The following is a 14,257-nucleotide window of genomic DNA, read 5'->3' on the forward strand; positions in this document are numbered from 1 at the left end:
AAACAAGGCCTAAAGTACAGATAAAATAACTATTCTAAGGCTATGAAAATCAAATAACTTCTATTTAACAAAGTTTAGTATGTGTGTATAGGTAGTATAATTAATTAAGTATAAGTAGTTAAATTTCTGCCTATCCTAGAGCTTACACACTGGACCTTTAAATATAAATGTGGTTCATTTATGTCCCACTGAATCACTCTTCACTGTTTCGATTATGATACAATTACTACAAAAAGTGTTTTTAATGGCACCCATTCCATCCATCACAGGACAATAAATTATTTTCTTAAACACCAGTGTGGCAAACACTGTCTGTTGTCTAATCTGAGTGTAACTTCTAATCTAAAATTAACATTCCTTGATGAAATTGTGGCTATTTTATCAGAATTTTTTCAAACAGCAGATAAATAATGCGGCAAATAAATAAATAAACAGCACATCGTTAATGTTTGAACATTATATTTCTCACCAAACACTTACATAGTGTGCATAAATAAACTTGCTCTATCGTTTACCTCACAGCCAGACTCTCGAGTAGCTCCTTGCCGGGGCAAAGCTCCTCCACTAACACCAGGTAGCAGGGGGTGATGAAGGCAGTCTGCAGCTGCACCAGGTGTGAGTGATGGAGTCTCTTCAGCAGCTGATACTCACTCAGCACCAACTGTCTTTGCTGTGCTTGGTAAGGGGTGATCTTAGCAGCAAACACTTGGCTGGTCTCAACATTCCGACAAAGGGTTATTACACTGAATCGACCCCTAAGAGAGATGACAGCAAAAGATGGAGTGTGTTAAAGGTAGGCTGTATGGCAGCTGGGGGTGACCGGGAAATGATGGGAGGTGTGAGACAAGACTGTTCTTGATCTAATGCACGTTGGATCTGGCTGTGACCCTGAATAAAAATAAAAAAAATACTGTTTTAACCTCAGTTTTTGTTATAAAAGGATATTATTTTTTATAAATATACAGATACTGAATAACAGTATTTCATTAAAGCTGTTCTGAGTATCTTATGAACATAAACAAATAAAAAAACATAAAAAAATATTTCATACAATTGTTAAATGAGTTTACACAATGATGATTAAGCGTATTAATTATAATATCACAACTCGTAATAGTGATGCTCAGATCTCCCACTCTGCACACAGGAAGAAATGCATTTTATGTCAAGAGGCAACAGCAACATTGCACCAGTAAAGCAGGATGACAGCAAAAGACTGGACTGTGACTGAAAACACAAAGAAGTTTCCTTCAGCAGTTGTATGGGTTAATGCTTCTTGTCCTCAGTACTACTGCCAGTGTATATACAAAAATGTTTCCATCAGGTCTGATAGTGTTGCTTGACAGAGGCCGATTGCAGATGAAGGACACATTATACACATAATGTTACATAAATATTAAACACAGGCAGAATGATAACATCAGCTAAAACTAAACAAACAATATGATCCATTCTTCCATCAAATTGTCACAAATACTTATTTAAAATCCCACCTGTTGATCTCAGAAAGGAAGCTGTAGCTCTTATGTGGAGGTTGTCCTTCTGATCCAGTGGCCTTTGACCCCAAGGTCTCAGTTTGAATGAGAGAGATGTGAGTCTCTATACAAAAAGAATTAGTCCCGCATTTACTTTATAAAAGACACTAAATATACGTGACTATTAAAATGACATTCATGTGTTAGAGAGTAAGTTCCCTTGCCTTCAGGGTGAGTTGCCAGAACAACAGGTGCAGAAGGATCACTGAAAGGTCCTGCTCCTGTCTTAGTGATGCAGCCAACTCTGAACACATAGGACAGCCCTCTTGGTAAATCCTTCACCACGTAGCAGCTATCAGTCACTTCCTCTGACAGGACCGTCCACTCACCACCTGCACAGACACGTGACATTTACAGTGAAGTGATGATATACTATAGAACAGTCACAGGTGGGTCATGGGAGATATTTATGGGTTTTTTTTCAAGCCTTTAACTTAATAATCTTAAAACAATACAGTCTGGTTTATTCAAAATAAAGTAAGGTGTTACATACTTGCCAATAAGGAATAGTCAGACATATTATATTATGGACAGAATGCAATTTTTAGGTGACAATGGTTTGTCATCTTCAAAAGTAGGTTCCAATATTAAAGGTTTCTGCAACACTAAAACATGTAATTTTTTAAAATTCTCTCCAAGACTACAATTCAATTCAAAGCCACAATATTCACATTTAATCACAGATTAAGTGGCCATCACCTTCATGAAAAGAATGATACAAGAGGCAATGAGTCATTACAAACAACTTCACGTGTCTGATAAGATACATGTCCAAAAAATACTAGTTCGTTTCGTTAAAAATGTAATTTAACATAAACAAATACAAATAATTTCTGTTATCATCTCTGCTAACACACCATTTGTACTGTACTGCACACAGTAGGTGACAGGCTCACTGGACTTTACTGGTCTCCAGACCACCAGGACTCTGCCTCCATCCAAAAGGAGCACATCAGCTTTGTTGGGACGGACTGGGAGAACTGGAAGTAGAACAAGCAAATAAACAATCAGGCTTGAAGATAAAGGATGGTGAAACGATTTCAGCTATTTTTGACAAGAACTACATATTCTCCATGCTGTAGTTTCTTCACAACCTTTTGTCTTTTTGAATCCAGGTATTTTGAGAGAAGGCAGGATTTTGGAGGTCCTCTTTTTTGGACTTTCAAGACCAGTTTGATGCTCCCTTTCAGGTGGGAGTGGAACTGATCCTTTAACTATCGGCCCTGTTGTAATGGACGAACAACAGCAAGAGGAACAAGCCATTTTTTGTTGTTGTTGTTGTAGTAAAGGTACAAGAAAAATGTACAACAAACCTCAAAGAGAGATTGGGTATATACAATAAGATGTAATGTTTCTATGTAATATTCTGTTTATGGATGCTGCTACACACCATTTCATGTTTAATTGTGAAAATAAAATGACTATAATTTGCAGTAACTCACCTTTACTCACATCCTCCTTACTGGAAGACCTGGAAAACAGTTTGGTCAGGCTGGAGGCTGAAGCTCTAATTTTCTTCCGCAGAGACATGCTGGGTGAATCTGGCTTCATGATCTCACCCAGTGTGGGTCCTAACTCTCCTGTGTTCTCCAGCTGGGAGTATGAATGGCCAGTCCAGGACTGCCTGCGTAACATCTTCAGCAGTCCCAGCTTGGGTGACTTTCCTGTGGGGAGCCGAATTTCCAAAGCTGGAGCAGATGCGTGCCTCTGCAGGCCGGAGCTTTCCTTCTTTCCCCTGGCCCTTGGAGGCGTCTCTGGAGGCTGGAGTGAAGAGAGGCTGGGACTTGGGCTCGGTGTTAAAGAGGGGCCTGATTGACCTCTGCTAGATGTAGATAAATTGGGATTGGAACGGGTGCGATTACGCGGTGGTGCCTGAGGAGGCAAGCCTCTGGGTATGACTTCTGCGAACGAGCAGGGGGATGATGAAACCAGAGTTTCTCGCCGATCATAGTCTTCACTCTCCTCTGACCTGTAATTTCCTCTGAGATGATCGTGACTAAGCTCCTCATAGGAGCCGAGTCTACTTGAAGACTCTGAGCCACCATGCTCCAAAATAGACGATTCTGCCAGAGATCCTTGGGAGCCAGCAAATGTACTTCCCCCCTCTGTCCGTTCCTCATCCAGTGTAATGCTCATTCTGTCTCCAGCCATGAAGTTTGAGCGAACAGATATTCCTCCAAGTGTGTGTGTCCCATGCACAGGAGTGGCAGGGACTCTTCTTCTTCTTGTGGGTCGCCGTGGACTTGGACTCGGGATGGCCAGGAAGTCTCTCCCTGCCACTTCATCATCTGTGAAATCTTCCTTAAGACTTTGCGAGCCTTCTTCTTCACCTGGCTTTGTGCGCTTGGGCGAGCTGGGTGATCGCCGTGAATATTCATCAAGGGACCTGCTCCTCCTGTGAGATGGTACGTTGCCATGGGCAAGAATAACTCCACTGTCAAAGGAACAGGATTTCTGTATTGAGGGCTGGATTGATCCCCGTCTTTGGCCTCGATTTGTTTCAGTCTCATCCTCTACATATTCAATAAGAGGCTCATTGAGGCGTCCTGAAAAACTTCTTCTAAGTGGTTTGCGTCCTCTCTCCTGCTTTTTGGCTTTGAATTTGTCCCGTAGTGTCATGTGTCTGGCAGACAGAGGGGAAAGCTGATGAGAGGTGCTGTAGAAAGTGCTTCGGATGACGCTGCCCCGAGGGATACGACCTCCGTCACTTCCTGAACCCTCCTCCCAGTCAGACAGGTTGAGAGATGGATTACTGTCCTTACTCAACTTACGCTCCATCAGAGGTGTCTGTTGGAATGACGCTTCTGATGACACAACCGACTGTCTGCTTATACTGCGCTCTAGGGAACTCCTTCTCTCTACCATCTCTCCATCCTCTTCCTCTATTAATGAAAGTTCTTCCTCCTCCTCTACATGTAGAGGGGGCTTGGCAAAAGGCACAGGGATCTGTGCTCTCTCCGTTAAAAGATCATAATCGTCATCTGTGTCCTCCTCTTCCTCCTCCTCAGTTGGGCTGTAGTGATGGAAAAAGCCCCAAGAGTCTGCTTCATCAAACTCTGATGATGAGCCACTGCTCAGAGAAGAGCTGCTGTGTTCTTGGAGCTCGCGAGGCACTGTCACTGCATTCTCTCTGAGGGGAGCATTCAGCAGCTCAGGGATGGGCCTCAACATGAGAACTGAGCCAATGCGGGTCAAAGAACGCTGGGGATCCAGGGTTTTATCTTAGATACATTATATTGTGTGTTGAGATTCATGTATATGTAATGTTAAACTTCAAGATGATTCTTTTCAGTAATAAACCATCTATAAAAAGTGGATGTAATCTTCTGATTGCAAACCAAATCTGGTTCGACCGATCAGTTTATGAAACAGAAAGTTGTCAGACATCACCTGCTACCAGATACCTATAGGACAGTACAAGCTGTCATTCACAGGGTGTGCTTTATTACCAGAGGGCTACATCCATTTTTATATACAGTGAATGGTTTCAGTAAATAATACAAGAGGCCACTTACCTGCCATTTTACTTTTGAGATGAATGCTTTCAAACCCTTTGTGTTGATTTCGTCAGTATCCTCTCCTACATTTTCATCCTGAAAACAGTTTGAAAGAATTGCTCTTTTAATTGTGCTCTTGCATTTGTGTAGTATATTTGAAAACATCTATTTTGTTGCGATGTGTTCTCTCTCACCTGGAACCATTCATGGCTCAAGCACTCAAAGGCAGTCGGTCGCTTCCTATGTTAAGGAAGATTGCACGCGTTAGTTTGCAACTGGAAATAAGTGTTGTATGGGTGAAGTTTTTTAGATGGGCCCTACCAGATCATACTTGAATGAAGAATCAAATTAAACAAAAGTATCCTATAATGGTATTTTTGGCAGTGGTGAAATTTTGTAGTGGGACTGGTTTGAAGTGGAGGTTTCAGTATTATAAAAGAGGCCCCCTACTCTGGATCTGGCTGAAGGACCAGGCGGAGAAAGTTCTGGGCTTCGAGGCTCCTGTTCATGACATCAGGAGCGTCCCAGTTCAGGGTGCCCTCCCCGACTGTCAGCAGCGTAGCGCGGTCCGTCTCACACAAGAAAGGACATCGACACACCAGGCTGTCGAGATAAAGAAGAAAAAAATATGTAGATTAAACCAGCTTTTTGATAAACTTAAGATTTGAATAATTTGAAGAGTATTACAAGTGGAGTTATACATACCATAGATAGGCTATAACACCCACAGCCCTACCAGAGATAAGAAATGATTAGCTCTTGTTTAAAGCTACAAATAAGACTAGTGCGGAATAAAAACACACATTTATATTCATCTGATTCAACTCTCATTTAATCTGATGACTCACCAAATATCAGTGGCCACTGTGACTGGTTCCTGGTGAACAATCTCAGGTGCAATAAACTCAGGTGTACCAAACACACTGTACTGGTGTCTGGATGTGTCTATTTCTTGGCAAAACCCAAAGTCACAGATCTTGATTTCATCTCTAGGTGGATACACCATCAGGATATTATCAGGCTGAAAGAAATATGAATACATTTGAGAACTGCATAAAAATAATACAACAATCAATATTTATAATTAATGTTTACTGTACAGGGAACCTCACTTTAATGTCCAGATGCAAGATGTTCATGCTGTGAATGTGGCCAACACCCTCTAGGATTTGCTGGATATATGACTGAACCTGAAAGAATATGTAGAATATTAGTCAACAGCCATATTGATTATGTGCAGGAAAAAAACATCAGAATGTAAGCTTGTACCTCTCTCTCTGAGACTGATCCTCTCAATAATAAATGGTCCAGAAGTCCATGAGAGCAACAGCTAGACATGGTATTAAAGAACTCAAGCATAAATCAGCTGTAAGAAGCTTGACAAATAACAAAGCACTGATAATCTTGTGATATTTAACAGGGAGGATACATTTCTGTGATCAGCACCAGAGTGCGTCTGGTGCAGAAGAAGTCCAGCAGACAGGCCACTCTGGGGTGAGCCAGACGGGACAGCAAGTCTCTTTCCTGGAAGGCCCTTGTTCGAGTGCTGCTCTGCAGAGGCAGGAACTTGGCAGCAAAGACTTCACCAGTCCGTCTGTGGACAACACGCTTCACCACCCCAAATATTCCCCTGAAATCAAGAAGGATGATTGCAGTCATGTTAAATCTCAGGGGAGATCATGAAAAGTTTGAACTATGACAGTTGCACCTATGAGAAGCATGCATGCAAGTTTGCTGATGTTTTCTACTGATATTTATTGTACTAAAATGTAACTTGGATTGCTTCTACTATACAAGTTCATTATTTATAAGAAAATGTAGGGTGCACACTTTTATATTAAGGTTCACCTTCCAATTTCCTCATGAACATCATAGACAGCGAATAACTTCCTCCTCTTGCACAGCTCCACCTCTCTCTCCTGACACTCCAGTGGACCTACAGAGAAACAAGCTGTGAATAAATCTGGTCCACCATAAAGACTCAAAATTCATTACACTGACTTGTTTGAAGTAGGATAGCCAATTGCAATTCTGTTCAGTGGACTGGCAACAATACAACTATCTGACATGATAATCATGATTAAGACACAACAAGCAGTGATCTGTGGTCAAGAAGACGTCATCTTCATTAATGTGCATCTAAAATAAAAACAGTAACTTTTAAAGTAATTTATGTATACTGTTGTCTCACCTTCCTCCACTGTAAGCTGAGCCTGGCAAGAATCATGACCAGAGTTATTGTAGGCAATGCAGGTGTATATGGCACTGTCTTCCCCCTCACAGCAAACAATGGTCAGTGAGTAGCGAGCACCATGCTGTACTATCTCCACATTCTCATTGGCTGCAATCTCATCCTCATCCTGTAATCACAGAATAAAAAAAATAAAAAGTGAGAAGAAGGAAATCTGTTTTTAGGAAGTTTTCTCAATTCACAGATGAAACAAACCGGTTTAGGACTATAAAGTCAAACAAGGAGGGCCCTTGTACAAGCCCGAACCTATGCAAGACACTGAATAGCATTTTAGACCCCGATCTAGAAAAGTGGAGGCTGGGGTGGTGGTGGCAGCAGTGTGAGGCAGCATAGGTGTAGCAAGAAATGAATGGGAGAAGTGTTGTTTAAATATGATTGAAGCGTGAATAGATGGCAGTCAGCTTGCTGTCAGTTGATTACAGATGAGAAATATGACTACCATGTCTTGCATGAACTACAGCAAGGCTTTATTTAATAAAAATAATTAAACAATAACATTTTTTAATGCAATAATGTAAGTGTTTTTGTCATACCAAAAACCCTTGCATCCAATGCCATTTCAAAATCATTGATGGACTTTGCTCTTACCTTGTACCACTGTATCTTAGGAGTAGGTCTCCCCGTGATGATGGCAACAAATGTAGCTGCTTGGCCCGGTTCTACATACACGTCTTCAGTGGGTACTTGGATGGAGGGAGGAGCTAAGCAGGAAGTTAGATCAATTGATGATCATACTACATTTGATAGGAGTCATACTTGAGAATATTATGTTTACTCTTATGATAGAAATACCATCTGTGATATCTTGCATTGGTTCTGAAAGGTAAATCTCCTCCTCCACTTCCTCAGGGTAACATACAGGCAGCTGCACCGCAAGATCCATGGATGGTGATGGATATGGAACAGTCTCCTCAGTGCTATACTGTGTTCTGAAGAAAAAGAGGATATATATTTACATTACTATATATAAGGTCTATATGGTATGTTTTCCTTAACTTACTTTTCAGTGTATTCTGGAGGGAGAAGCATCTTGACAATGGAGGTGGGGCTTAAATCAGTCTGTAACCATTTGTTTACAAAGTCAGTGGACCAGCCCTCCGAGTCTGCATCTATCAAAACCAAAATGTCAGTCAGAAAGAATTTGAGGAGACCAACTGTAATATTACTATATCATTATTATGATTTCATTTCTCTTAACAGTTATTGTAATGAATGTGCACTGAAACTTTGGAAAAGGAAAAGTCAAACAGTATACTTTACCTTACTTACCATGAGCAATTTTATTGCACTCCTTACCTAAGCACACCTCATCAACAGGATGTGAGCATTATGCCCACACCTGCATGGGTGTGAAGGGAACACCTGTCCAGCACATGACCATCTTGTGTTCGTAGATGTGAAGAGTTAGCTGGGCATGCGTTGGCGAAATGGAAAAAGGGGAATGCTGAGTGGTTATTTATTATCATGACAATGATGACTTGCATGGAACGGTCCATGTGAGGAACTTCCTTCTTTAGGACTGGTAAAGGGAAGATGGAAAAACATGAGGTTATGGAAAATGGGAGGACAAATATGATGAACTGGTGTCCACAAGCCAGAAAACAAAAATAGGTGAATGAGAACATTATAGTCCATAACATCATTTAAGTGAACTCCACTGAACTCCTATCATGTGTTTAATTATACCAGCTTTATTGCTAACACTGTATGATGGTAACAGTAAATCAACAAATACTAAAGCACAGTTTGATAATCACTACATAATTAAGGATATGTATACACCTTTATCAGAAGGTGAAAAATTATGGCACTTCAGCTAATTATTGAATGAGTCTAACTGAGTCACATGATTGACTGTTTCAATTGATGTTCTGTGTGGAAAATGGAAACGATGAAAAAAGAAAAAAACATTCATACAATAAATGTATCAATGTCTGTTCATGGATGAAAGAAATGCTGGGAAATGCAGTATAGTGTTGAATAATGTTGAATAGTATCCACAAGATCCTATAGGTTTATGGCAAATAAAAGCTTGTAGAGTATATGCGTAGTTAGAAAGGTCATCGTTAAGCATCTGTTTGTTTTTTCAGAACCAAAATGCTGCAGATTAAATTTAGATGGATTAATTCGAAAAGATGTTTAATTAAAGGTTTATTTCAGCAGTCAGTAAGACTCAGTTAATCACCAGCACTTGCATTCAGCAGAGACACAGATAGTTTATGAATTTTACATTAACCTTCACTTGCAATGAAGGAGAATCGTAGAAATGCTTAAAATAAAAGTAATGCACAGTAGCCCCCTTTAGTATTTTTAGCAAATATACTGCAGTTAGCTGATGTTATTTGGCTTTTGTTACACATGTAGCAACTGCATCATAAACTTATACTTCATCTGAAAGCTGAATCTCATGCCATAACCCTAGAGGATCTGGCGATAACTGGTTTGGTAGTTGACATGGGTGTGTATGAAATGGGGGGAAAATTAGGGAAAAGTGAGTAAAATCTCAAAATGGCATAAACTTGACTGAATGGATGAGTGGTAGTTGGATTTTGATGCTAACTGCTGTGAAGTGAAGGGGTGTCACATGATATGATGCACGAAGGGTGACGAGAACTGAAGTAAAAAGTGGACAATGGCATGTGCTTCATCCCTTGTCAAACACAAAGAGAAAGTGTGGACCAACCGCATGAAAACCCTGTTGGTTTCCATAATGTGTGGAAGATATTTACCTTCAGAAGCTCTCCCAATCCTACCTTTAGGTGGTAAGTCCTGAGACTGATCAGTCACAGTGTCGTTTGTTGGCACATAAGCAGGACACAGACCCGCCTTGCACTTGACACAGCCCAACTCATTCCACAGCTACACAAAAGAAAATATTTGTCATAATATATCTCAAAGAAGATCTTTGACAGTAATCATGCTTGTTATCTTCAGTTTATACCTCGCACTCATACTGCCCAATATCTACTACTGTTGCACTGAAGACCGTCAGACACAAAATTCCACTACGAGCGTCGTTCAGGATGGAATACTTTTGCTGGTCAGTCAATTCTCTGCCATCTTTAAACCACCTTAAAAATATAGTGTATTTGACAGTGTCAAAAAATGAAAAACTCTACAACTGCTGTTGTTTTGTTTCTTTCTTTTTATGGGTTACCTGATTCGTGGTAATGGAACACTGAACGTGGAACAAGTGAACTGGATATCCTCTCCTTCTATCAGACAAGCACTCTCCAGGCGACTCACAAATCTGGGTGGAGCTGGAAAAAAAAATGTAAAAAAAGGTTGGATGTTTGTTGTTGCACATTGTTGTATATTGTATTCATTTAAAATCTAAATACATTTAATAACAGACATTAACTATTAAAAATGGCTGATTCAAAAACCAAAAAACATTTGCAGGTAAAACAGGAGTATGATTAGATTACACGTGTAGAAGTCATAGTAGTTTAATTTAATTTAATCAGCAACAGTACTAGATGTATATAAGCTACACATGTAAAGTAGTATCAATATTAGTGGTAAATAGAGCAGGGGTAAATAAACACAATAGTGACAACATTAGTAATGACACAAAGCAAATGTTACATAATAGCAGTAGTGGAAAAATCCTTAACTCTAGCAGAAGTAAAGTTATAGATGTCATTTTAATACTAATAGCAACTGAAGTATAGCAGTAGTAATTAGTACAGCAGTGTACTCTGGAGGCCCAGGTGCATCCACAGACTCACCCTGCACCACAACCTTCGCCAGAGTACCAGCAGTGCCCATGGAGCTGGTGGCATAGCAGGTATACTGTCCAGAGTCTTCCGCAGTGAGATTGTCTAGAACGAGACTGCAGGTGCCAGACCGGTCTGCTGTAATGATGTGACGGGGGTCATCCTCCAGAGGAAGAGCATCTGAGAAGCAGAAACATAGGTTAATGCTGTAAATATACACTCGCTATATTAGGTACACCTATTTAACTGCTGACAACTCAATGCAATTGTTCAATGCTTGTTGTTGGTGCCAGACAGGCTGCTATGAGACACTGCAGACCGACTGTGATTTTCACACACAGTCATCTCTTGGTTTACAGAGAATGTTCCAAAAAACAGTGAGCTGCAGTTTGTTAGTGGAAATGCATTACTGATGTTGAAGCATCAAGCAGATAAGCTACAGCGGCAGAGGTGTATCACATCAGGTGCCAATTTATTAGGTGTCATGTGTACCTAATAATGTGGCTACTGAGTGTACGTGCCCAGCTAAAGTTATCTCTAATTACAAAAATAAGATTTAAAAAAAAAAGGTGCGTTGATATATGATTTTAAAAGGCTTATTTTTCTGACCTTTGAACCAGCTGGCCACTGGTTTGGGTGATCCTGTGACCTTGCATGTCAGTTTAATTGTCTGTCCTATCTTTGTTGTGCAGTCAGACAGTGGCGAATCAAACACTGGTGGACCTATTGATGCACAAACAGAGAAATTACACATAAAGCATTTGGTAAAGACACAAAAATCACAGTACATTTACCTGGTGTTCACTTTTACTTACTGTTAGTGGGCAGACTGGAGCGCTGCTGCAGCTCCTTCAGTTCTTTGAGCCACGGGAGTTTAGCCAGCGCAGAGCGGCCTTGCAGTGTGTACCTCCGCACCGAGCCCCTGTGCTCATGCCATAACCCCCAAGACTTCTCATCTCCTCCAACACTCTCCTTTATTTCCACATCATTCATCTAGATGGATCACATGCGTGAGAATGAGAAAGATGAGTCAGGCCGAACACTATCTCTGTACACAAGGCACATTTTTTTCTGATGGCAAATGACGTGAGCAATACATCGACCAAGTGCAATATAACTGTAACATTTGCAGCCTATTCCCATAAATGTTACAGTGTGCATCAGGGAGCGCTGTTTTTTGTGTTTATAATATTATTTTTTGAGGGTATTTAATTGTATTTTTATTTTGTGTACAGATTTAATAGCTTTCAATGTTTATGCATTTAGTCTGTTTCTACTTTTTTAACAATCCTGAGGCCTGCAGAGAAATTCCTCAGCAATTTTACTGTAAGTGAGCATGTATAAATGGTAAATAAATCATATTTAAATAAATCTCTTGAATCTTGAGTATCACGTTTGAGAAACTGTGGTACTGAAATATTTTTGTTTTACCACATTGTTACTCTTACCTTCATTTTGTTCTTGAAGGCGTAGGTGACACTGTTCATGCGCATGTCTCTCTTCAGTTTACACAGGACAATACACTCCTTGAAAAAAAAGACTAGTCTCTGATGCCCTTTAGAGGCCGTCTTCATTTCTGGAGATTCCTCCCACACTGTGAAGACTCCCTGGACAAAAGGGGGGGGGGAATGAATAGACAATACAGGTTTATTGTCTTTATGTTTCTCAGAATGTTTATTTTGTCTCATCTTTATAAAGTTTATAATGAAAACATGCGAGTCTGTACTTACCTGTCGCACAGGCTCACCCAAGGAACTTAGAGGAGCCGGGTAGTTCTCAATGAGCGATACCTGGTGCAGATTGTCAGACCTCAAAGAAAGACAGGACACCGTAGAGAAGGCGTCCTCTAACAGACAGCAGATTTGACCACTCTTGGCTTTGTTCTTGATTAACTCCTGCCAGAAGTAACATGTACATGGTGACATACATTTAATCCTGCTTATTTGTGGGTTGCAAGAAACAAATCTAGTGTGTGGCTAATCTATTAATTTATACACAAATGGAACTGTATACTGACCTTCAGTAAACCCTGGTAGGTTTGAATCCTCTCCACTGGTCTCTGGAGGAAAGTAAGTGCATCCATGATGGTTTCATCTGACTGACCATATTGTGTTAACTCCTGAAATGTAATGAGCAACATTACATGAAGATAATTAGATCAGTGCAATAATGCTGCTGCTGAACAATGTATTTTTTTTATCATTTAAATAAGAGCAGATTTTGTGAATACCTTGAAATACTGCTGCATAGCTTTGTCATTGACACAAGCTTCTGCTAGTGCTTGTCCCATGATGTAGTGAAGATACTTCTCAAAGTCTTCAGTGTGCTTGATCAGAAGCATGGCCACGTCATCGTCTGTCTCACAGCCTCTTAGACCAGGGAGGACTGACCTAGAATAAGGCAAATGAGAGTCAACATAGGTAGAGGCAGTATAACTAGAATATTTTTTTTCTTGTGAGTGTATTACCTCTCATGCAAAGACACAATGTCCTTGATGTTCCTGAAAATTATCTCTTTCTGGCTGAGGATGTTAGCGGGCACGTTGTGACTAGAGTCCAAATAATTTAGTTGGTGAGAGATGAACATCTTCATTTCCTTAACAAACTCCTCCTCTCCATTGATTAGGCCTTGGACCAGTTGACTGTGGATAGATTGGACATGAATAGTCACACAAGAAATTGGAAGTAAAACAAATACATTCCAAACTGTTGGACAAACAGGCATCAAGTTGGTTCATATGCATACTGTATCATGAGTACCTGACTCATAACATTTATTAGACTGATTTTTGGAGAGGTTCCTCTTAGTTTATTGAAAAATCTGCAGAACAATATACCTCAAAGCTCTTCTGTATTCTTCTACTGTAGACCCAATTTCATCAAGATCCTCTTGAGGTGTTCTTATTTGTGGGAAGGTCTCCTGTTTTAAACAAGCCATGTTTAACATAACAAATGTTAATGTCTGTGTTTGTGTCATAAACAGCACAAACTTAAAGCTGCAGTGTAAACTTTGAAATATATGTTAACATGTAAACCATTGTTAGATTGGGTTCACACAACGCTTATCAGCACTACATTCCTCCATCTCAGTATAATATCAGTGTTCTCTTTTAGTGTCTGTGGCAACATTTCTGGGGTGAACACAGAGATGATTATGATTTATGTCACAACTAGTGGTGGGAAGGAGGAAGCTTTACAGTTGAATCAGGATTGTGAGCATGGATGGAAAATGGACCTGGAGTCATCTTCACAGAAT

At 40.2% G+C, this 14,257-nt stretch overlaps 1 protein-coding gene across 1 annotated transcript in view; it reads right to left on the reverse strand.

The window, feature by feature from the left end:
* The window catches only part of obscna (obscurin, cytoskeletal calmodulin and titin-interacting RhoGEF a), a 42,986-nt gene that overhangs the window by 3,159 nt on the left and 25,570 nt on the right, over positions 1–14,257 (reverse strand). The window contains 31 exon segments of the mRNA XM_083888168.1: positions 516–755; positions 1,494–1,599; positions 1,700–1,867; positions 2,393–2,515; positions 2,630–2,758; positions 2,978–4,736; positions 5,051–5,128; positions 5,227–5,272; positions 5,483–5,635; positions 5,738–5,764; positions 5,881–6,053; positions 6,145–6,222; positions 6,302–6,362; positions 6,462–6,662; positions 6,881–6,968; positions 7,224–7,392; positions 7,872–7,984; positions 8,076–8,212; positions 8,284–8,392; positions 10,037–10,142; positions 10,225–10,354; positions 10,441–10,543; positions 11,015–11,182; positions 11,612–11,725; positions 11,818–11,995; positions 12,451–12,609; positions 12,733–12,897; positions 13,020–13,121; positions 13,233–13,392; positions 13,470–13,643; positions 13,839–13,921. Of these exon segments, the coding sequence (XP_083744294.1) occupies positions 516–755; positions 1,494–1,599; positions 1,700–1,867; positions 2,393–2,515; positions 2,630–2,758; positions 2,978–4,736; positions 5,051–5,128; positions 5,227–5,272; positions 5,483–5,635; positions 5,738–5,764; positions 5,881–6,053; positions 6,145–6,222; positions 6,302–6,362; positions 6,462–6,662; positions 6,881–6,968; positions 7,224–7,392; positions 7,872–7,984; positions 8,076–8,212; positions 8,284–8,392; positions 10,037–10,142; positions 10,225–10,354; positions 10,441–10,543; positions 11,015–11,182; positions 11,612–11,725; positions 11,818–11,995; positions 12,451–12,609; positions 12,733–12,897; positions 13,020–13,121; positions 13,233–13,392; positions 13,470–13,643; positions 13,839–13,921 (5,600 nt within the window).

This window comes from Microchirus variegatus (assembly GCF_963457635.1).
Source record: "Microchirus variegatus genome assembly, chromosome: 4".
Classification (NCBI taxonomy): Eukaryota; Metazoa; Chordata; class Actinopteri; order Pleuronectiformes; family Soleidae; genus Microchirus; species Microchirus variegatus.